The sequence below is a fragment of the Pungitius pungitius genome, chromosome 2, assembly GCF_949316345.1.
Source record: "Pungitius pungitius chromosome 2, fPunPun2.1, whole genome shotgun sequence".
Taxonomy (NCBI): Eukaryota; Metazoa; Chordata; class Actinopteri; order Perciformes; family Gasterosteidae; genus Pungitius; species Pungitius pungitius.
The window spans coordinates 25,733,180-25,755,869 of NC_084901.1; the positions used below are offsets into that span (position 1 = coordinate 25,733,180).

The 22,690-nt window shown below is 42.9% G+C and overlaps 1 protein-coding gene across 3 annotated transcripts; it reads left to right on the top strand.

Annotated features, from left to right (window-relative positions):
• The first annotated feature begins 12,222 nt into the window (after positions 1 to 12,222).
• On the top strand, positions 12,223 to 22,448 carry pcdh18b (protocadherin 18b). 3 transcript variants are annotated; one of them, XM_037460881.2, is made up of 4 exons: positions 12,223 to 14,973; positions 15,446 to 15,534; positions 16,465 to 16,634; positions 20,971 to 22,448. In XM_037460881.2, the coding sequence occupies exons 1-4, from the start codon at positions 12,472 to 12,474 to the stop codon at positions 21,918 to 21,920; spliced, it is 3,711 nt and encodes a 1,236-aa protein (XP_037316778.2). In that variant the 5' UTR covers positions 12,223 to 12,471; the 3' UTR covers positions 21,921 to 22,448. The 3 variants fall into 3 exon arrangements, with proteins under 3 accessions (XP_037316778.2, XP_037316780.2, XP_037316779.2); XM_037460883.2 differs by having other exon boundaries at positions 16,465 to 16,580; XM_037460882.2 differs by having other exon boundaries at positions 15,479 to 15,534.
• The last annotated feature ends 242 nt before the right edge of the window (positions 22,449 to 22,690 follow it).

Here is a 22,690-nt window from a genome sequence, read left to right on the forward strand (position 1 = left end):
CAAGTGGAGGTGAATTCAATCTTACCAAATTGCATGTGTCCTACGGGCAGCCTCAATCACTCATTATGGAATAAGGGCTCATTTTAGGGAAAGTTTGGAGAGAGGAAAAATGCGCCGTAAGCTCTAATCATTCCAGCACAGTATCTCTCTTTTCCTTCTCCGGCTGAAGTATATTGCATCCCTGTGTTGCTTCATCAACACTTAGTCTGCTGGGACAGCCTCCTCCCTTAATTAAGTGCTAATGACCTGCAGGAGGCTTCGCCTCCCACAGAGAGCTAAGAGAAAGAGAGTCAAAAGGAGGCAGAGGGTTGAGGCAGTCAGGGGCACAAGTGTCTTTGTGTGAAAGTGTGCCTGTGGGTGAGTGACGTATTAGAAAGTGTGAGTTAGGGGTTGAACTGCGTGTGAGTGTGTCTACGGTGGAGGTGGGGCTAAGAGGTCAGGGGTCACCTGTGGCCTGACAAAAGGGGTAAAACACATTTACAAAAAGTAATGCGCCAAGGAGAGGGGGTTGGGAGGGGGCGGCTTATTACCATCAGCACTCGCTTGGCCTAACAATGACGGATCAGCACTTATCCCTTAGCAAGAGAGAGACCACAACAGAAAGCACCAGGGAGCGCTGGGGGTGGACATCTGTAGATGTGTAACAGCATGTTGTGCTGCCTGCTGTCAATCATCGACATGACTAATTTAGACTTTTGGTGAAGCTATTCATTGGGTCTATTTAGAAGAAGTAACCTTGCAGTAACAAGTGAATGGCAAGCACTACACCCACAGGCAGATCAGCTGTGGCTATTTCCATTCTAAATAAAAAATAAAATCTTAACTGAAGGGCCTTTTTACTAGCTTTTTGTATCTTAATCTCACGCTTGTTATTTACGATTATAGTTGGCAGAATCTCTGATATTAGAATCACATAATCATCCAAACAAATCACATGATCATCAAATAATTTGCTGGCATGTTTGACCCAGCTGAAAAGAAGAACTCCAACGCATCCCATACCAAAAGGCCAGGTTTGTGTACAGCTATTGCGCTTAAGAATTTCTGAAAGTATAAACTATGTACCCACTTTCACCTGCAGAAATATTTGTTTTGTTGGGAGCAATTTGGGGAATTGTTCATAGAATAAATGTATTGTTATCTTCGATTTATATATGTTTGTTATACTATGTTTATGGACTATTACCTTGTCTTCAAAGCTTGATTATTTGTATTTTTTTCATATCCCTGAATCCCTTTAAACAGTCAGTGAAATTGTCAAACACGTGGGACAAAATTAATGTGATTAAAGTGCAATACAATTTAGAAAACAAAAGTACTCAGGGATTTTCCACACACCCCTCCATGGAACTGTGTACATACTACCCTCACCTCCCACCGCTCCTGTTTCCTCACTCTAAAAATGCTGTGGCTTGACAGCAAGGGAGTGAGAAAGAGTAGATTGGCAATGAAAGGAATAGACAAGGGGGGGTTGGAGTTGGAGGGGCTGTCCTCCAGGCACGACTAAAGAATAAGGTATTGGGACTGATGACGGGCTTTCTCGTTGAAATCAACACATGCAGAGTAATTAGGAAGCTCTTTCATTAGCTTAAACACAGTCTGACAAAGAGGTACTTCTGGTGCATTTTTCGCTCTTTTTTTCCAGCTTGCTCACCAGAGAATCCCTCTGGGAAGAACTGGATCTGTTTGAGCCTTAAGATTTTATTAACAAACCCGCTGGGATGAAAAGGGAGGAAGACGAAGACGAGCGGTAGAGAGAACTGAGGAGAAAGAGAGTGCACAATGCACCAAATCCCATCATTAGGGAATTTTCTCTAAGTTGTTTTGTTCCCGCGGAAGGCTTTGATTCAAATTAATAGTCAATTAGCCTGCCTGTTAATATGCATGCCATAACTCCATCCTCTAGACAGAGGAAGAAGCTCATCTGAATAATGCTCCTCAATTGTCTGACATTTCAAATAATTTCCCTGTCCTCCTACATCCCCAATTCCAGCATTAATTTTTTCTTAAATGTATGTCTTGTGTTGCTTATAAATGATTCAGGAGGGAACATGCCACAAGTGTCTGCAACTCTTAATACGAATTGGTGGCTGCTTTTAAAGTGTCCCTCCTTGTTGACACACAGGTGCTGGCCCTAGGTGTACCGCTGACTCTGGCCCACATTTCAGCCATGTGAGTTCACATACACACGCACACATTACAGGCTTTTGTCACTGTGTTCAGCGACTGCCTCTACTCTTCCCTCAGTAGCTGGGAGTGGGTTTGTCTGAAGAACATGAGCTTGGTAGATGCCAGGAGCGCTTAAGCTGTCAAAAATCTTGTTTACTTTTCGTTTTTACACCACTCCTTAGCTTTACTCTGGGGCTTATGTCATCCCGGCTACACTTCCAAAAAACTTGTACCACTGCTCTTGTGCTCTTCTCCTGTCTATTTCTTCTAGCGACTCAACTCATCTCAACTGAACAAATATGCACCTGGGTTGAGTCGCTGTAACGATGGATTCATTTTTTAACCCAATTAAATTATGCTCCACTAAAGTCCACTCAAAGTAGCTTTAAATTCAGAATATTGCATTTGTACCTCAATGTAATCCTCAATTTAGTTTGTTACTCTAAACCTAATCCTGAGTTTGAATTTGAAGAGGTTTGACTCAATCAGGAACACATTCCCCCCTCTGATTAAAATTAAAATTATAAAAAATTAATCCTTGTTGATGCAAAGCAGCCCTAGACTTTTTCTACAAGCCCAACTCAGTCAAGTTTTAGGGAAGAAATTTAGGGAAGAAGTTATTTTGGCTGAGCATGCCCCATATGAAACTTATTATTATTGGCATTTCATTGAGAGGGAAATATTTCTCAGATAATCTGATGTAGACTTAAATTCTCTTCAGAAGTCAAAGGTCAAGCAGAGCGGAGGATCATGCTGACTACTTTAGCAAAAATTACAAAGTTGCTTCATCCTCTGTCCCAAAACCCTCACATCGGCACAGGAAAAACTCCCCAAAAAATGAAAACCCTTCCATGGCGAAAAAGGGAAGAAACCTGAGGCAGAACATCAGAGGAGGGATCCCTCTCCCGGGATGAATAGACTACAATGGATGTCATGTATACAGAATGAACAATGCAAAAGATGCACAATACATTCAATTCCTATATAGGAAATGATTGTGAGTAGTAAAACACCATCCACAGAAGCCTGTGGGGATGGACAGTACAAAGACTTGACTTAATATTTAAAATAGTTATAATGATGATGACAGCAGTAGCAGGTATCAGCAGGGCCACGGCAAGGGGCAGAAACGGGGTCCAGATTGAACCATGATCCACAGAAACCTGTGAGGCGAGAAAGCACAAATACTCTGTCGAAGAATCAAAGTTAGACAAGCGCATCATTACTTACAGTAATAGAAATGGGAATATCAATGGTGTTAGAAGCGGTAGGTGTCCGCGGGCCAGGAAGGAGTCAGGACCAGGGTCCAAACGGAACCACCATCTACCTGCGAGGCGAGAAAGCACAACAAACTCTGGGGTAGAAGTTGAATTAGTGATTTGTATTAATAAATCCTAGATTATTGTAGAGAGTTAAAGTGAGAGAGGAGCTTGGTGTGTCCTAAGAAGTCCCCCGGCAGTCTAGGCTTATAGCAGCTTAACTAAGGGCTGGTCCAGGATAACCTAAGCCAGCCCTAACCAGAGGTATCGTGTAACGAAGTAGAAATACTTTGTTACCTTACTAAAGTAGAAATCTTGGGTATCTATACATTACTGGAGTATTCATTTTTCAGACAACTTTTTACTTCTACTCCTTACATTTTCATGCAAATATCTGTACTTTCTACTCCTTACATTTTAAAAATAGCCTGGTTACTCAGATTTCATTTTCGCTTGTTTTCCGGGTTGTCATCGAGATAAATGGCGCCATCCAGATTAAGTGAATTTGATTGTGGTTGGATGAGGAGTGGAAACATTTACCATCCAGACACCCTATTGGTTTTCTGAGAGAGCGATGCGCCTGCAGATGACGCAAATCAGAGTGACGCCGTGTGAGAAAAGTGGTCGGTGCAGGTTGTGGTGGTCGGTTCCTCCGCTGGTCGGTGGTAGCGGAACAAGCCAATCTCAGTTGGTATTTAGCGACATGAACCCTTCTCCTCCTCTTCCTCCTTCTCAAGTCCGTATAACGCTAAATGAGTATATTCATGACCACGGGTTTGCCGTACATGTTTTTATTGAGAATCTGGCACAAATCAGCGACCTGCAAGTGATGTATCTCTTAATGCGAGGCTTTAGAAATAAAATGAAGACAAAAGGATTCCTCATTTGTTCATAAAGCCTGAAAAAATGGGTTATTTGTGCAATGTTTTGATGACCGACCACTACCAGTGTTTCCCCATCATTATAACAGCGGTACGCTGAAGTAGTAAACCTATAAAGGGAGACACAGTCCACCTAATCAATGGGAACAACGTGTTTGTACATCCTCCGACGGCATCATTTAGCAGACACCGGAAAAAAATTTTTCGTTCTATTTGTCTATATGCATGTCCCTCTGTTGTTTTAGCACCGCCTCTCTGAATGTCGCCATGTTTCCATCATCCGGCAGGTCACATGATCTGAAGGCACCTTCCCATTATATTGTAAAGGACTGACGGACTGTTTTTTTTCCCTTCCGTTACTTTTACTTTTATACTTCAAGTAGTTTTGAAACCAGTATTTTTATACTTTTACTTAAGTAAAAAGCTTGAGTTGATACTTCAACTTCTACAAAAGTAATTTTTAAACCCTACTTCTACTTAAGTAATGAATGGGAATACTTTTGACACGAACTATAAAAGGTTATCATAAAGGAACGTTTTATCTTAAATGAGCTGACCGAATGAGCCCCCCTGACTGAAAGTGGAAGGTGGTTAAATTCTATTCTTGATTGAACAGGGAGCCAGTGCAAAAACGAATACAGAAGTGATATGATCCCTTTTCCTATTTCTTGTCAATACACATGCTGTAGCATTCTGAATCACCTGGAGAGGCTTAAGAGATTTACAAGAGAAATCTGATAACAAAGAATTACAGTAATTCAGTCTAGAAATAATGCATGAACTAGTTTTTCTGCATCACTTTGAGACAGGAAGTTCCTGATTTTCGATATATTACGTAGATGAAAAAAGGCAGTCCTTGAAGTCTTCTTTATATGAGAGTTGAAGGACATATCCTGGTCGACAAGAACTCCAAGATTCTTGACTTTGCTGCTGGATACCAGAGCAATTCCATCCAGAGAAAGTGTATCACGTGGCAGCTGACTTCAAAGGCGCTCTGGGCCTTCGTTTTTTCCGAGTTTAGCATCAAGAAGTTGAAGGTCATCCAAGTTTTGATGTCTCCAAGACATTCTTGAAGTCTAACAAGCTGGTCGGTCGCTTCAGGCTTGATCGACAAATACAGTTGAGTACCGTCTGCATAGCATTAGAAGTTCATGCTGTGTTTTCTGATAACATCGCCCAAAGGATGCATTTACAGGGCAAATAAAATTATTCCAAGCACAGAACCTTGTGGGACTCTGTTACTAACATTGGTGGTCTTCGAGGATTCACCGTTTACAAGCACAAACCTCGGATCAATCCGACAAATTGGATTCAAGAGCAGCTCCTCAAATGTTCTAGTCTCTGCAGCAGGACACAGTGATCGATGGTGTGAAATGCGGCACTGAGATCCAGCAAGACAAAAAAGAGATGAGTTCTGTGCGATGCACAGTGCTGTTTCTGTGCTTTGATGCCCTCGAAATCCTGACAAAACATTGTTTTGTAGAATGTCACATAATTGATTTGCAACAGATTTATAAAGGATCTTCGAGAGGTTTCTTAAGAGTAGGTGTACCAAGACTGTAGTACATGTCTCGTCAACAAAGAGAGATTCATAATATCCAGTTAAGACGTGCTAACCAAAGGAAAAACCTTAAGCAATCGGATCCAAGAGACAAGTAGAAGTTCCAGACTTCAAAATTGTAGAGGTCAGTTGATCAAGGTTGATGGAAGAGAAGTCATCGAAGCAGGCATCAGGGCTCACTGCTGCATCCAAGGTTCCTACTGTGAATGTGGTTGGATAAAGAACATGGGTCTGAAAGCCCTGGTTATGGGCTGCGTAACAACTGCACCCTTTAGTATTACCTTTCGCTTAGGCCACTATGATGAACTATTTTCACTGTCTTGACCTTTTTAATTAAGGTCGTAAAACAAGATCCTGCAGATATAGCACTGGCTTGTCTGCAATCGCTGGTTCCTGTAAAAAGTTGCTGTTTGCGGGTATTGTATCAGCCAATTATTACAAAAGCTCAGTGGTGCACCCAAGTACTCATTGGGAAAGTTGGTAATAGCTTTTAATAAACAATACATCTGAGTACTATCTCCCACTTTACAGTGGATGTGAAATATGGTTGTTATTGAATCACTTTATTAGTTCTGTTGTAATGAATTAGATGGATGCTAATTGCATTTATATATTAAGTCATCTGTTTATAATTTAATCACCGGTTGATTGCTTTCAATGCCACGCTGATGTTGTATTTCCAATGATTGGAAGAGCAAAGATTACAAATAGAGAAAGTCGGCCTGACATTGGAGGGAGAGCGTCTAGCATGCTGTGAAAGCTGATCCCGGAATCAAAAAGAGTTTCCACACAAATGGCCCCAAAATTAGGAACACGTGCTTTGTCAGATGAATTCCACCCCCACACCAGAAAGAAAGGAAAGGGAGAGAGAGAAAAAGGCCAGCGCCTGCCTCACATCTGCCAAGACAAACAGAGAAGAAGTGGGGGTTGGGTGTAGTAAATCTTCCCTCTAATGACTGAGCACCCCTGAAAATATGTCACCCATTGGCCCTGCACGTGGTAAACTTTCTATTGGAGCCCCATCCAAGGCCTTTGTTCGCTGACTTCTCCCCCCCAGCACTCGGATTGGTGCAGAAAAACTCCTCAGCCGCTGCTGTCTCTCCATTGTCCCACCAGCATGCGTCGCCGACAGCTTGACAAAATAGAAAGCTTTGTGCTGGTGTGCCTGCACAAAAACTGGTTGACATGTGAGTTTTAGGATTGGAACCAAACCAAATACAACAAGGCACTGTACTGCTTTGTTTGTGCAGAGAGAAGAGCATGGGACAGGTTTTGAATGTATACAAAATATTTGCTTAGCATCTGGCAGACTAACCCTTTTGAAGGTGAAGAGAAAGAAGGGTGTGGTGAGATTAATTGAGGTGGATTGATACAAAAAGGTAGTGTTTGATGAAGGATATTACTGGCTGCACACGAATATCCCGGTCCTAAGTCATGAAGAGGCGTAGACCAGGAGAAGCTATTATGAAACTTCAAAACAAGTGATCAGGTATCCGCGCAGCATATGCCAGACGTGTGTCCGTCAGAAAGGAGGGCTTTGGCTCTTTTAAAACATGAATGCAGGAAAGGGTCTGATGCAAAAAGTGCCCGCGAGCTCCGTTAACAGCCCTGCACTGTTGTTGCATGAAACGTAAGACTAATGTGAGTCTTTTTAGGACACCCAGAAGTCAATTATCCTCCGTGGCAGACAAAACATGCCGGCAGAGCCCTCGCAGAGCGATACCTTTGAGGTGTTTGTCATCACAATTCTAATTTAAAGAACAGGTTAAGTTTAAAATATGGTTACAATTTTGTCCTGCTGCGAGTCCCTTAATACACATGAATAGCATTTATTGTATTTTTTACAGTGAAACACAACACACCAATTTACACAAAGTAGTGAGGGCTGCTCTTTATGGTCAAACAGGACATCTAAAAACCTTCTTTTCAAAGCACAGACGTCAACATGGTAAATAGTGGTGTGGCACAGCACATACCGAAGCAGAGAAGGGCCTTGTGTATAGCTTGGAGACATTATTACCCAGTCAAGGAGCTCTTTCAATACCTCCCAAATGTGAATGGAGTCCCACAGGGAAGTTAACATGACGGCACCCCAGGTAGAGGCGGGGCTTCATGAATCGGCTGGCAATCTCAGCAAAGACAATTTGAGATAAGAGGAGAGCAAACAGGCTGCAGAGAAGGCTCAGCATGACACTGCCACATGTGATGTAAACAATGCAGGAATCAACTTTACCAAGCATATGTACACTTATGTGGGATATTTGTAGAGAAAACCTGGACAAACTGTGAAAACATAAGAGTCCAGAAAAAAAGATATGGCCATAACTGTGTGTGTATTGTTGCTCATACCAACAAGGTGATATTACATGTCATTTAGCTGACAATTTTATCAAAAGCAACTTACATTGCATTATAACCCATGCGTCACATTTGCCTGGGAAGGTGTCTTGCTCAGAGACACTTTGACATGGCACATGGGGAAACCTTGCAGCTCCCAGCGCATCACACTACTCCATCCTCCACCATCACCCATATATAGATGGTGCGTGTCAAGGTGAACTAGCTTCTATAAAGTTACAATGGAGTTTGTTTCCAAGGCACTGACACTTAAACATCACGTCTCTCTAATCAAAGGGCTATATTTGTGCGGGGGTTTAATAATTATCTATGAAAGAGGAAAACAGATGCTCAGGTTGGCAGCTTGCATGGTTGCAGATGTGTCATATATGCCATACTCTGTTGTATTTCATTTTGTGTCATTTTGCAACATCTTTTCTACACTGTTACAACTTAACAAAGACCCCTTTTTCCTCTAAGGGGAGATACATTTCAGAGAGTTACAAGTCCCTCCCTTGTAGAACTAAGCAATGCAAGCTAAGGATGCAGTGCAAAAACTTGTGAGATTTCATTACAAAATATCTTCTGAGATACAGTGAACAACACGGATTGAAGAGAAATGAATGTGTGAGGGCCAGAGGAAGTGTAGGTGCCTGTAAAGGAATAGTTATTTATAAGTATTTTTAACTTTTTGAGATTTTTTGAAGGAATAGTTCAACAAATGAAATACTCTCATTCAGCTTCTTTGTTTTTTTTTTCTTTTTTAGTTTCAATGCAAGATCCCCCTCAAAGCCCGCCCAACACACGCACACACCTTTGCAATGAAATTGGAGACAGCATAACCCAACATCAGTATTGGACCTCTGCAATGCTCTTGGAACTAACTGCAGACCAGTGATCAGCTGGTTTTGCCTCACATTTGAATTTGGCTTTGTGATGTGTCACTCTCGCCCTGCTCGGCGGGTGGAGGGAAAGTTACTCACTCCCCTCTCTCTGAGCCCAAATCCTTTCAGTCTCGCGCGAGCTAACAGCATGCTAATGAGACGGTGGCAGATGCTCGCGTGCCTTTACAATCCTCCCAACCCCCCAACGCACGCCAAGACCCCCCTTCTGGCTGGAAGATGGAGAAGTACTGAATTATAACTGTTTATTTGAACTAGACTGTTCTGGAATAGTGCTTTCAATATCTTTGTTCTCACTTTTTTACTCCGCCCGTCACTGTTGATAGCATCTGCTCATTTCATACTTGATTCATTCTTGATGTGATATCTGGATTGGAAACCGAAAAAAATAAATAAGAGGGATGAATGTCAGGGAAAAACGTATATTTAAAAAAAAGTTGTAAACTCCATCACCGCTCCCAGCCGCTACACCCTTCCCCCCCGTCCTCTGTGCACTGGTTGTCCAAGGGGAGGGAGGGCCCCCCGCACCGCCCTCTCTCCACCTGCTACGCAGCCTTTGTCTTCGGGATCTCCTGCTTCATTTCAATGACAAAGTTTCCCAGGCCGTCGCCATACACCCACCCCCGCACTCAGACCCCTTACTCTTTTCAGCTGTTTAAAGGTCCCCAAGGACAAAATATATCTGCATCCACAACATCAGCCACCCAGTAACCCTCCCTCCACCTGGCCTCACCAGCCCTTCTGGCCTATATCAGTTAAACATGTGACTATGTAGAGTAACAGTGGGTCTATTTGATACTGTTACTACTACTATATACTATTGATACTATCTATTTGATACACAGTATCATCACACACAGTGCAGTCCTCTCGTGCAGCTCTGATGGGATTAAAGAAATACTCTTCTTTTTGCTTTTGCGGTAGATGTGTGATTTGCAAATTCAATTTAAGTAATGCCATTAGGGCATCATGAGCTCCTCACCGGGGATTGGGTGTAGCAGTATGTGTGCAGACACGGCAGCCAGTGGCAAGCGTTGTTATATGTTATATGTCACAGGCTGGGGGACTATAGCTGCTCTGACGAGAAACACCACAGTGAGAACTTGAGCACTGTACTCACATGGCTGTCAATGCGTAACGAACTGGGGAAAAGTGGGTGTAGTATTGTAAGGATGCAAACCCACTCTAAATCAATACACAGGCTTATGTAAGTTTCAAATACATGAATACGGCAGCATTGTTCAGAACACTGGCACACAACACTTAGAATTTTTTATTCAGATCTTTGACCATAACAAAAATCTAAACAAATCAGTTGAGACAATAAACTCAAGCTAGATGATTAAAGTAATATTAAGAAGATATGGACATTGTAAACGAACTATATTTAAACTGCACAGAATAAACGTTACCCTTGAGTAGCCATCCAGCATCACTGTGTGTGTGTGTGTGTGTGTGTGTGTGTGTGTGTGTCTATCAGCTCTGGAGTCGATGTCCATGTGTTTGCTCAAAGGCAGATGGCGGCACAGAGAGTCTGTTCCCACGGGTCACACATAGGAATTTAAAATGCAGATAAAAATCCATCACAGAGGAGCATCCTCTCAAAAATGGCGGTAGCTTCTGATAATTTGCTCTGTTGAAACCAATCACTGCTGTGGTTCGCGCTCCCAAATGAAGCTTAGTGAGAATAGAAGGCTGACAGCAGTGACTCATTACTTTCTGAATGAATTAGGGGGAAAAGAAATCCAAAATGGGTTTCTATAGGCTTACTGGAGTCTGCGCCACATTGATGAGGGTGTCCTATAGAAATGTTGGCTATGATGTGAACTGTAATGGCACGGAGGATGGATTAATAAAGGCCAAAAAAAACCTTTGTGATCTTTGTGATCCCCTTTATTGATTCTTATCAACAACTTTGACACATCCAAATAAAGTCAATTCAAGGTCACAAATAGCCTCTCATACTCAATATTAAAACCCAAACAACAGTTTAGAAAACAATGAAAGATGAATATTTTTATCTGATCTGGCTTTAGCTAGGGCTAATTCTCACTTGGTATCATTTGTTTGGGGGATACTTGGTCTGAATAAATGGTAATTGTAGGTTTGGGCAGTCAGAGGCCCAGGCCAGATGGCTTGTTGCTTGTCTCGTAAAATTCTGCTCGCCCCCGTGGGTTTCTCCCTATAGACACTTTCAGTTTGCAGGATGGTAATTTGGTCAGATCATCTGTGTGTAGGTTTCTACGCAATATTATTAAGCAGCAAGAGTTTGTGAAAAAAGAACATCTGGATTTTTATTTCAATAAATGTATTAATCTGGCTATCAAATATGATAGCTATCAAATATCGTCTATCAAATATGAAAAATATAATTTTGTGTACAAATGTGAAATCATTCACAATTTTGGTTTGTTGAACTAGGGCTCCAGAGTAACTGCATAAAATATTGTTCATTTCAGATTTTTTCATTCTGAAGATAAAAAAATAATACATTAGCAAATAAATAGATATACTGAAAGTTCATAGTTTAGAGAAACAAAAATATTAGATTATATATATATATATATATATATTATTAGCTTTTTCAGCTTTTGCTGGGTAAGTTTCCTTCCTCGTGGCATTATTATTCGGATAGGCACAATTTCGTGTTTCACGTAGACAGATGATAAAAGAGTTGGCACACGTTGTGAATTGCCACCATAACAATGTAAGTCTGTCGCGGGTCAGTGTGCGGTTGTGCTGAAAGTGTCTAAGCCCAGAATATTTTCTCCCCTGGCCCATTGTTGTGGCACACTTTTGATACTGGGGTGTCTTCTGTGTTGGGGGGAGGCATGAGGGCAACGGGGCTACCGTCAATAGCCCCTCCTGTCCTGCTTGAAGGAGGCCATTCTGGTTATTTAGGGGGAGAGAGGAAAGGGGGTTGGGATTCGGGGAGGGTGGAGAGACCGTAGAGGTGACAGAATAGAGCGCGCAGACAAAGTCTCTCTCTCTCTCTCTCTCTCTCTCTCTCTCTCTCTCTCTCTCTCTCTCTCTCTCTCTCTCTCTCTCTCTCTCTCTCTCTCTCTCTCTCTCTCTCTCTCTCTCTAGCTGCGTCTTTTCATCCACTCTCACTCATTCACTGGCGCAGACACACGAGGTGACGGGCATATGTCGATATACGTAACAGATCCGTCGACATTGCCACGGTTTGCTGTTCAAACCAAAAGATCCAGAATCTACTTATTTATCGATCTATATGTTATTTTAGCAACATTGAGCAGCTGCGGAGGATTAACCATGCCAGACGTCTGAGAAAACAACTATTCCCTCCCCCTCGGATTTCCCCCTCTGTTGAAGAATTCGCCACCGTGTGCGGACAGAAGATGAGGGCAAAAATGATCCAAACCAAAGGAAACCTATTCTCTTCGGCATTTTTTAAACTACTGTTTTTTGTCGCGCTTACGCGCGGCGCCGCCGGAAAGACTTTGATATATAAAGTTTACGAGGAGCAGAAAGTGGGAACTGTTATTACACGGTTGAAAGACGATGTTGCCGGGGTTTTATCCAAACTACCGAGTACCCTGACCTTTCGGTTCCGCGCTATGCAGCGAGGGAGCACGCCGTTCCTGTCAGTCCGTGAGGAGGACGGGGAGATCAGCATTGGTACCAAAATCGATCGTGAGAAGCTTTGTGAAAAAAACTTGAACTGCTCTATTGAATTCGACGTAGTCACACTCCCGACGGAGTTTCTGCAGCTGTTCCATGTGGAGGTGGAAGTGCTGGACATCAACGACAACTCCCCGCACTTCTCGCGCGCCATTGTCCCCATTGAGATCTCGGAGAGCGCATCCGTGGGGACGCGCATCCCACTGGATGGCGCCGTGGATGCGGACGTCGGGGAAAACTCCCTCCACACATATGCTTTGACGCCAAATAACTTCTTTAAGATCGATGTGAGGACCAGGACTGACGGGGCCAAGTACGCAGAGCTAGTGGTGATGAGAGACTTGGACAGGGAGGTGCTCTCCAGCTACCAGCTGCAGCTCACAGCCTCGGATAACGGTTCACCCCCAAAATCTGGCTCTACTTTAATCAAGATCACCATCTCGGATTCCAATGACAACAGCCCAGCCTTTGAGGAGCAAGCTTATATTATTAACCTGCTGGAAAGCTCTCTTCTGGGGACTCTAATGATTGACTTAAATGCCACGGATCCAGACGAGGGCACTAATGGGAAAATAGTCTACGCTTTTAGCAGTCATGTATCGCCAAAGATTTTGGAAACATTTAAGATAAACCCAGAAAATGGTCACATCACCCTTATTAAAAAAGTGGACTATGAAAGCACGGCTTCCTATGAGCTGGATGTTCAGGCTCAGGACATGGGCCCAAATTCCATTCCTGGACTTTGCAAAATTGTGGTAAAAGTAGTGGACGTAAATGACAACAAACCAGAGATAAACATCAACCTGATGACGCCTGGCAAAGAGGAAGTTGCATACATCTCAGAGGGTGCCCCAGTGGACACTTTCATAGCTCTGGTACGTGTTGACGATAGTGATGCTGGGCTCAATGGTGAGGTGGTGTGCAGACTGCACGGACACGGACACTTCAGACTCCAAAAGACCCACGAGAAGAATTACATGATCCTCACTAATGTCACGCTGGACAGGGAGAAGAGGTCAGAGTACAGTCTGACAGTCATAGCTGAAGACAGGGGCTCCACCAGCCTCTCCACCATCAAACACTTCACCGTTCAGGTGCTGGACGAAAATGACAATCCTCCAAGTTTTGAAAAGAGCCGCTACGAAGTCTTTAAATCGGAGAACAACTCTCCTGGAGCCTACTTGATGACTGTGGTGGCCTCAGATCCAGACCTGGGCACCAACGGCCAGATCACCTACACCGTCATGGATGCTCCGGTTCAGGGGAGCCCCATCTCCACTTACGTCACCATTGACCCTTCTAATGGCGCCATCTATGCCTTACGCAGCTTTGACCATGAAGACGTCAGCCGTATCACTTTCACCATTCAGGCACGTGACGGGGGAAATCCTGTTTTGTCAACCAACACCACTGTTCTTCTCACTGTCTTGGATGAAAATGACAACCCCCCCATTATACACTCCCCTTCCCTTCGGAATCACACAGCTGAGCTGCCGGTGTGGAAGTATGCATCACCTGGTCACCTCATCGCTGCGCTTAAAGTCACAGACCGCGATGCCGGCACTAATGGAGAAGTGAGCTGTGCCATTGTTGGTGGCAATGAGGATGGGTTGTTTGTGATGGACACACGTCGATGTGAGTTCAGAACTAACGGCAGCCTGGAGCAGACTCACCGGGACATGATGGAGATCAGGGTGGAAGTGCAGGACAGGGGGACCATTCGGTTGTCCACAGAGGCCCTCTTTAGAATCTCCCTGCAGGAAAATATGGACCTCTTCCCTGCTCTCTATCCCACTGGCTCCAGCCAAGCCCCTCTGGATCTCTCCCTCGTCGTCATCATATCTCTAGGTGTGGTTTGCGCTCTCCTACTCATTATCATGGTTATGTTTGCTACTGCCCGCTGCAGCCGAGAGAAGAAAGACCCTAGAAACAATTACAACTGCCGTGTGGCAGAGAACAGCTACCAGAATCACCCCAAGAAGCCTGCTAGGCAGATCCACAAGACCGATATCACACTGGTCCCAACCGTTAATGGGACTCTGCCTATCCGGGCCAACCCTCGCTCCCCTTCAGCCTCCCCAACGCCTGAGAGGGGAACCCTTGGCAGCAGGCAGAGCCACCATAGCCGTCAGTCCCTCAACAGCCTTGTAACCATTTCCTCCAATCATGTGCCTGAGAACTTCGCCCTAGAACTGGCCCACGCTACACCCCCAGTGGAGGTAAGACAACGATATTATGTCTAATGATTCTATTTACATTACATTACATGTCATTTAGTTTCATTTAAACTTAAATCAATATCCTTTGTACTAAATAGTGTAAATACACATCTGTATTTGTTTTACAAATGGATTTGATGTATTTTAAAACCTAAAGATAACCCGCTTGCAATATTCTATTCTATTATGAACATTTTCAAAAATAATTCTTCATATATTCAGTATTTGTTTCACATTGATAAATTGCTCCTATATTTTGTTACCTCAGCTCTTTGTGTCATGTTTTTGTTCATCATCCCATTATTTAAAATATGTCATGCCACCACCCCGCAACCCCACTCCCCACCTATACATTGTTTTGTGGCCTTGCTTGTTTTGTTTGACTCCAATCATTTTCCCCTCTTCATATTTTCTTTTCTTTTTTCTTTTTTTCCTCTTGTTTCTCTTTTTTTGGTTTCTCTTGGGATTGTAGCAAGTCTCACAGCTTCTGTCCATGCTCCATCAGGGCCAGTACCAGCCACGACCAAGCTTCAGAGGAAACAAATACACCAGGAGCTACCGGTAATACACACACAACATTATGGTTTTAAACCTTCATTGTCCAACAAAAATAAGGTGACTCATGACCACATGATTATGTCTGCAATGGGCTCTTTCTCACAGGCCCTTATTCAGGATATTGGATAGGAACTTTTGTTTTTATTTTCAAACTGTATGTCTAATTTGCATAATTTTATGTAAAACCTCTTCTGCAGGGTGCTCTTTGGATCTCTGTGCACAGTGTTATTCATCAGTTGCAGTGCATTCCCTTAGCTATTATTAAGGCTGGGCGGTATATCGATTAAACCGGTAGAAGATTCCCTTAGGGTATGAGTTTTTCACGTACCATTTCCGCCGTACCTGTGTATAGCCATAACAACTGATGTTGCTCTTCGGCAGGCAGCAGAATTTATTTTCACACCACTGCAGAGCGCAGAGCACTCTTAGCTAGTTGTTGTACGTGTATTGAGATTGAGTCATGGCTATAACTTCATAACAACAGTTAATAACCCACAACAAACACTCACATGGTAAATCACCATGACACAACAATTTGTAACACTAATAATTGTATAAAATGACCCTGCCGAACTGCATGGCGGTTTGCGCTCCTCCGCTATCAAAACAAGAAGAAAATCAGTTGCTACATGAAACACGTAAAAGAGCAATGCAGGAGGAACAATGCGAGACCAGAGATGCACTCACACAACGCGTTCGCCAAGAGGAGCTGTGTGCTGTTTGGATGATTTTTGGTTCTAACAAGCTAACTCGCCAGTCCCTTTTGTCCTCAATGAATGAATATGTTTGCCAGGATACTGTGAGAATCTTATAAACTACTGTGACGTGAATTCTTTTGTCCATAGCGCCCAGCCCTATTTGACATTATTGTTTGTGAGTAGCCAGTGTTCTATGAAATATATGTAAAATCCAACTGCCTGTGTCTATTTGCAGATTTGCTCTGAATGAGATGGACAAGTTCAGTCTGAAGGACAGCGGTCGTGGAGACAGTGAGGCAGGGGACAGTGACTACGAGCCTGGAAGGGAGTCACCCATGGATAGGCTCCTTGGTGAGGGCTTTACTGAGATATATGCCCCTGATGGCCAGCACAGATCGCATGCAGGTACACCCCTAGTCCCCTATCCACCGCACCCCACATCCTCTCATTCGTGCCCAACCATTACCCTCCTGTCTTAGCATCTAGTTGTGGATCCAGAGTTTTTTTTTTAGGTTGTACAATGCATCAGATTGTTAAATTGGAGCAATGATTGGAGGCCAATGACTTTCCTCATTGTGTTAATCTGCAGAACATTTGGACAAGTACTTTAACGAGAGATTTTATATATGAGAAAAGTACTTTATACAAAAGCATGCAGTTGCATATTCATGTTGTTCATTGACAATTTGAGAAATCAACTAATTGTTTAGTTTGAATTGTAAGTATTTAAGAACTGTTTATGTTTGTTTTTATTAAATTATTCTATTATAGTGTTTTTCACTTCATTGTACCCCTGAAATCACCCCCGCCTCCTGGAAATCACCCCCTTAGTGGTGTGACCCTTTGACAGGTTGAGAAACCCATGATCAACACATAGCAAGCTCCATACCTCACTTTATTCATCAGCTGCTTGTTAGTAAAGAACTGTATCAGCCATTAAGGCATGTGTTTTGCTGCATTACAAGTGGCTGGATGTTTGAGAATGTGGCGACTGGGTGGGTGGAGATGCACGGTCATCCTCCAATCGGAGGATTGGCAGTTCTATCCCAGGCCCTGCTAACCCGCATGTTGATGTGTCCTCGGGCAAGACACTTAACTCAACATTGCTGTGACTGTGTGTGAACGTTACACAAGTTACTGATGGGCAGGTGCCACTGTGTATGGTAGCTCCTGTCATCAGTGTACGAATGGGTGAATGATGACATGAAGTGTTAAAGCGCTTTGAGTGGTCGGAAGACTAGAAAAGTGCTACACAAGTACAGTCCATTTACCATTTATTCAACCACAGCATTCTATGTTGTTGAGATATCTCAACTTATCCTCCTTTACAGCCGCACATCTCCCCCCACCCCCTACTGTAACACTGCATGAATGCTTTCTCCTCTCCTTAGTTGAGTTAATATGGAATACATTTTAAAAGTTGTTGACATTGTTTGACCTGTACTAACTTTAAAATATTTTACTCTCCAAAATCCCTCTTCCTCTCAGCCTGTCTTAGCTTACTTTGCACAGGTTGCAAGCTTCCGCAGCTTCTTTTGTCGGGCCATCCCTCTTTTCCAGAGTTCCTGCTTCTTTTTTTCAGCCAGCTTCCAAAAACATTCATCACTTAACACTACATTTGAGCTACTTCCCAATTAGAGCTGACCCAGACAGGTAGACAATCTCATCACCAAAACCTCCTGCCTCCCTTCCGTCATAGCTCTGCTCGTTAGTCACTCGTCCTTTTTCTCCGCATTCGAGCAGTCCAAACCGAAGCCCTTGTACGCTTCTAATGAAAAGGAGCCACCTAATTGCCATGTGACGAATAGTTGCCATGGAGTGCCATAGAGTTGCGCTCGTGATTAAGCCCTGAAGAGCATAATTATATCTCAAAGCTCACCTTTCTTCTTCTGTAGGTTCACCCCACCCCTGTTTCCCCTGGAGAATGGATGATTTTGAACAGTATTTAGTCAGTTAGGGGTTAGTTAAAACATTAAATAAATTATTCCCACGTTCAGAAGAAACCATGACATTTTCCAAAGCAGCAGTATTAAAAGTACTAAACAGTCTACTCTATATTCTGCTTTGGTTGACTTATTTCACTCCTGTTTGTGTGTTAAGTACAGAACTGGAGTCAGGATGTAGTTAGCACAGCTTAATATAAAAACTGCAAGATGGGGGGAGGTACTTCTACTCTGTGAAAAGCACCCAACCTGATAAGGCTTGGGAATTCACTTTACCTCATTTTAAGTTCATACATTATGGATTTAGCTGCCGGATCTCTTTCTTGACAAACAGCTGATTAAGGCAACTTCCTGAATCTTGCCATCATCTTAGTAATATCTTCAGCTGTGGTAGCGTCAAAGATAACAATGAAAAACCAAAAAATCCCATGCTAACAAGGCAACTTTACAGTTCAACCCCTATAGACTAAGCCATTCGTCTGAGGGTCTGCTTTCTCCTCCTTCCAGTCTGAATGCTAAGCTAAACACTAAAACCCTCATATTAAAGCCTAGTTTATGCCTCTGCGTTTTCAGAGAAACGCAAGGACACACAGACGCAAGAGCCCCTTGCGCGCCCCTTTCGTGCTTTTTCACCCACTCTTACGTGCTTGCGTGTGTCGACCAATTTTTCTAAACTTGCGTCAAAAGCTACGCCAGCTAACGCCGCCCGCAAGGCTGCTAACTACATCCTTTCAGGAGTCTCACATTTCCGGTTTCATAGCATAATCCCCATTATTATAAAAACGCAGATTTATCAGCAGATAATGAATCAGTTTGAGGAATTTTTGTCGGAGAAAAAAAATATATGACCACTGATACAACGCGGCATTGGCGGTCGCGCGGATGGCGTCCTTATAGTGGAAGCAGATCTCCGCAAAGCGACAAATGTCCCGAAGAAAATGCATTTGAAAGCAGCAGTGGCGATGCACAGGACAAAAAGTATCTGATAAATAAATGAACAAACCAACGACTTCCGCACACAAAGACGTCACTCTCCAGGTTTTCTACAAAAAAAACGTTTTTCCACCTAGTGTTCTGGCGGTGAATTGCTTTGCAACACGCGCAAGCCTTTTTGAACCATGAATTGAAACGAGTCCGTCGACACAAGACACAGACGCAAATGTAGACCCAGACGCAGAAGCATGTTCTAGCCTTAACAGCTAAAGCAGTGATTCTCAACTGATGGGACCCGTTTTTAATGGGTCGCGGGCCTTTGCATGGGAAAATAAAAATTAGAATAAAAAAAATGAATTCTGTGATTTTACTTTGAAGGGACTTTTTTAATGCAGCGGAGTGTTGTTATTTTTGCTGCCTCTTCCGTCTATGTTTTCAGCAGCGTGTGCCAGGTTGGGTCAAACCATTCTGATATGGGGGAGACATTGGGTTTTTAGGATAATTAAACATCCTGAATATAAAATATAAAATTCAGCTTATGAACTGAATTCATTTGAGATGTTGAGAATTTTTCTCGATTCGGGTCGCGGCTTGTAATTAAGGGGTGATGGTGGGTCCTGGACCCAGACCAGTTGAGAACCACTGAGCTAAAGCATGACATTAATATACATTTTTTACTTCTTGTTTGTTTTACACTCAAATCTGTTGGGTAAATCTTTAATTTTTACACTTTCATTAGAAAGACACCCAATCTGCTCGGCCCCCGCACTTTTTTTTTACGCTTTCCACTGCACCCAAATGCACTTTTCATCTGCTCTAAGATGTATTATGAATGTTGCTTTCATGTTAATGAGAAGATAATGAAGTCCCTCAATAGCACGACTGAAAGCGCTGCACTCCTTTAATGAAGGCTTTAAGTTGGAATATTTGATTTGTCTAATTTATTCTTCAGAGATTTTCTATTTGAAGATTTAATATTGAAAAGAGTGACTTGAAAGGGAAAGATGCAGAGCTTTTAAGGGAGGGGTAATTTTGAATCTGTAATAGGCATTGATTGCCCTCTCGGTATTATCTCTCTGCGGTAAATACATTGGAAGGTACAGTAGAAATCACTGCTACAGAGAGCCTTCCACACTAATTAGAGCAGCACAGCACAAATTTTAAAAAAAAACAACTGAGGGGGGCCGGCGGACACGAGCTCCATGGGAGATGACTCAACTGACAGGAATAATCTTTGCATCACTCACAGATTTATGATCTGATTCATAGTTGTTTTGTTGAAACATTAAACAAATGTGAATACACACAAAATAATTTGATCTCTGAGTATCTAGCTAGATTTGCCTGCATCTAATACAAACACTATACCATATTAGATTTAACATTGAACCGAAGTGCTCAATGTAACTAAATGTTAAATTAAAAAATAAAATTATTTCATACATTGTTAGGGTTTACATTTTTTTCCAGCCTTCCTCGGCCCATAAAGTAGAACTTTACCCTCTTGTTTTTCTGAAACCCGTATATATTATTATATACAAACTGTTTTTACTACAAATTTAGCCTATTGTTTCTCACATTTTTGTGAATCTTTTGATCAACTCCTCCTTGTAGTTCCATTTCACAAATTGGAACATTCAAACATGTGCACATAAACCTGTACAGCCCATATAAAGCAGATTTGATTGCAAAACCAACCTCGGCCCAATATTGTGGTCCAACTACAGATGAACAGTCGTTGCCGGTTTCTAATCCATGAAAAAGATCACTTTACGGTTGGAGCTTCTCAGATGTGAGGAATGTGTATACTCTATTCCTGCTTAGTATTCCTGATTATTTACAAATATGTCTGTCTTTCTTTCTAGCTATGAGGCTTTGCACAGAGGAGTGTCGTGTCCTAGGTCACTCAGATCAGTGCTGGATGCCCCCCCTGGCCTCTCCGTCTTCGTCGTCTGACTACCGCAGCAACCTCTACATCCCTGGTGAAGAAGCCCGCAAAGCAACTGACCTTTCTCAGGAAAAGCCCTTGCAGCCCTGCATGGACACTGGCCCTGCCCGAAACCAGAGCTTCTCCACATTCGGCAAGGACCTGGGGAGTGAAGAAGGTGATGAAAAGGAAGGGGGAGAGGGCGGTGGGGGCGATGCCAGAGATGAAGACTTGTGTGGCACCACGTCGCTGCTGTCAGAGATGAGCAGTGTGTTCCAGCGGTTGCTCCCCCAAGGTCTAGACTCGTACATCCATGTTAACGAGAACCAGAAAGGGACCAGTCTCAGCGGAGTGGGCGTACCTATGACTGGATCTTTAGATCGCAGAAGATGCCACCTCCCTGGCAAGCCCAACCCCTCCGTCCACCAGCAGGGGGTAGCGGCCTGGGCCGCCAACACCCACTTCCAGAACCCGGGAAGCAGCATTGGGCCTTCTGGCCACCACCAGGGTGGCAGTTACCACACCCTGAAACCAAGCACAAAGCTAAGCTCCCAGAGTAGCTGCCACAAGGGCTCGCAGGCACCCAAAAGCAGCCCCCCGAACAACAGCCACAACGCCAAAACCCACAGCAGCCCGCTGCTCACGGCATTGGTCAGCCCCATTCTGGTGCAACCTTCCCCGGCACCGGTGCCAGCAGTGCTCCTCGGGCCCTCATCCAAGTGGCTGCCTGCCATGGAGGAGATCCCAGAGAACTATGAGGAGGACGATATTGACTCCGTGCTCGGCCACCTTCAAGGCAGACGTAGTGACAGCAGACACGAGCTAGTGGATGCCAGCGAGCTGGTGGCTGAAATCAACAAGCTCTTACAGGATGTTCGGCAGAGCTAGACTTCCTGTTTCTGTTCCTCTTTATTTATTCACTACCCACAGACTGCTTTCTGTACTTTAGAAAAAGAAGAGAAAAAAAGATTAAAACCAGGACTTAAATTGTCGTTAAAGTTGCATTTCTAATAATTATTAATAAATAATTAATAGTAATAATTGTGTTTTGTGAATGCTAAATATCCCAAAAAAATGTTTGTAATTGCTGGTTTGGTACTCTGTAACACTATATTTATCTTTGTATTTTAAAAATACATTTGTATACTTATATTTATAAAAAAGAATGTATATAAACTAAACATAAGTCTATTTTTATATTTTGAATGCATGTTGAGTACAAAAACCTTGAATCAAGACTTTGACATGCAATCAAAATTCTACTTATTTAAATTGTCTTTTGAATTGTGATTCTATTTGTCACTATAATATGTATAGTGTAGAATATGTCGATGCATTAATGGACACCTTTATTGGAACGTTATTGGGAAAGGGGATGGTTTCATAAAAAAAACAAATAAAAATAATAAACATTGTTCCGGTATCTGTGGTTTATATTTGAATCTTACTGTGCTACTTTATGTATTCCTATGAGCAGGGACAGAAAACGATAGCTTCGGAATGTGATCTCACATGAAGACAATTTTACTCTGAAAGTAGTTGTGGCTCTTCAAGTAAATGAAGATCAGAATTCCTATACAGTGTCAGTATACTATTGAAAGACAGAGTAAGTCTTCGTTGTCCCACTGTGTCAGCAAAAAACGCATCATTGCAGTTGA

Excerpts from the sequence above, each read along its gene's own strand:
- pcdh18b (XM_037460881.2), top strand. The coding sequence starts at position 12,472 with ATGAGGGCAAAAATGATCCAAACCAAAGGAAACCTATTCTCTTCGGCA. Across the intron at positions 14,974-15,445 it reads ACGCTACACCCCCAGTGGAG|CAAGTCTCACAGCTTCTGTC; the intron begins GTAAGACAACGA and ends TTGGGATTGTAG. Across the intron at positions 16,635-20,970 it reads CCAGCACAGATCGCATGCAG|CTATGAGGCTTTGCACAGAG; the intron begins GTACACCCCTAG and ends CTTTCTTTCTAG.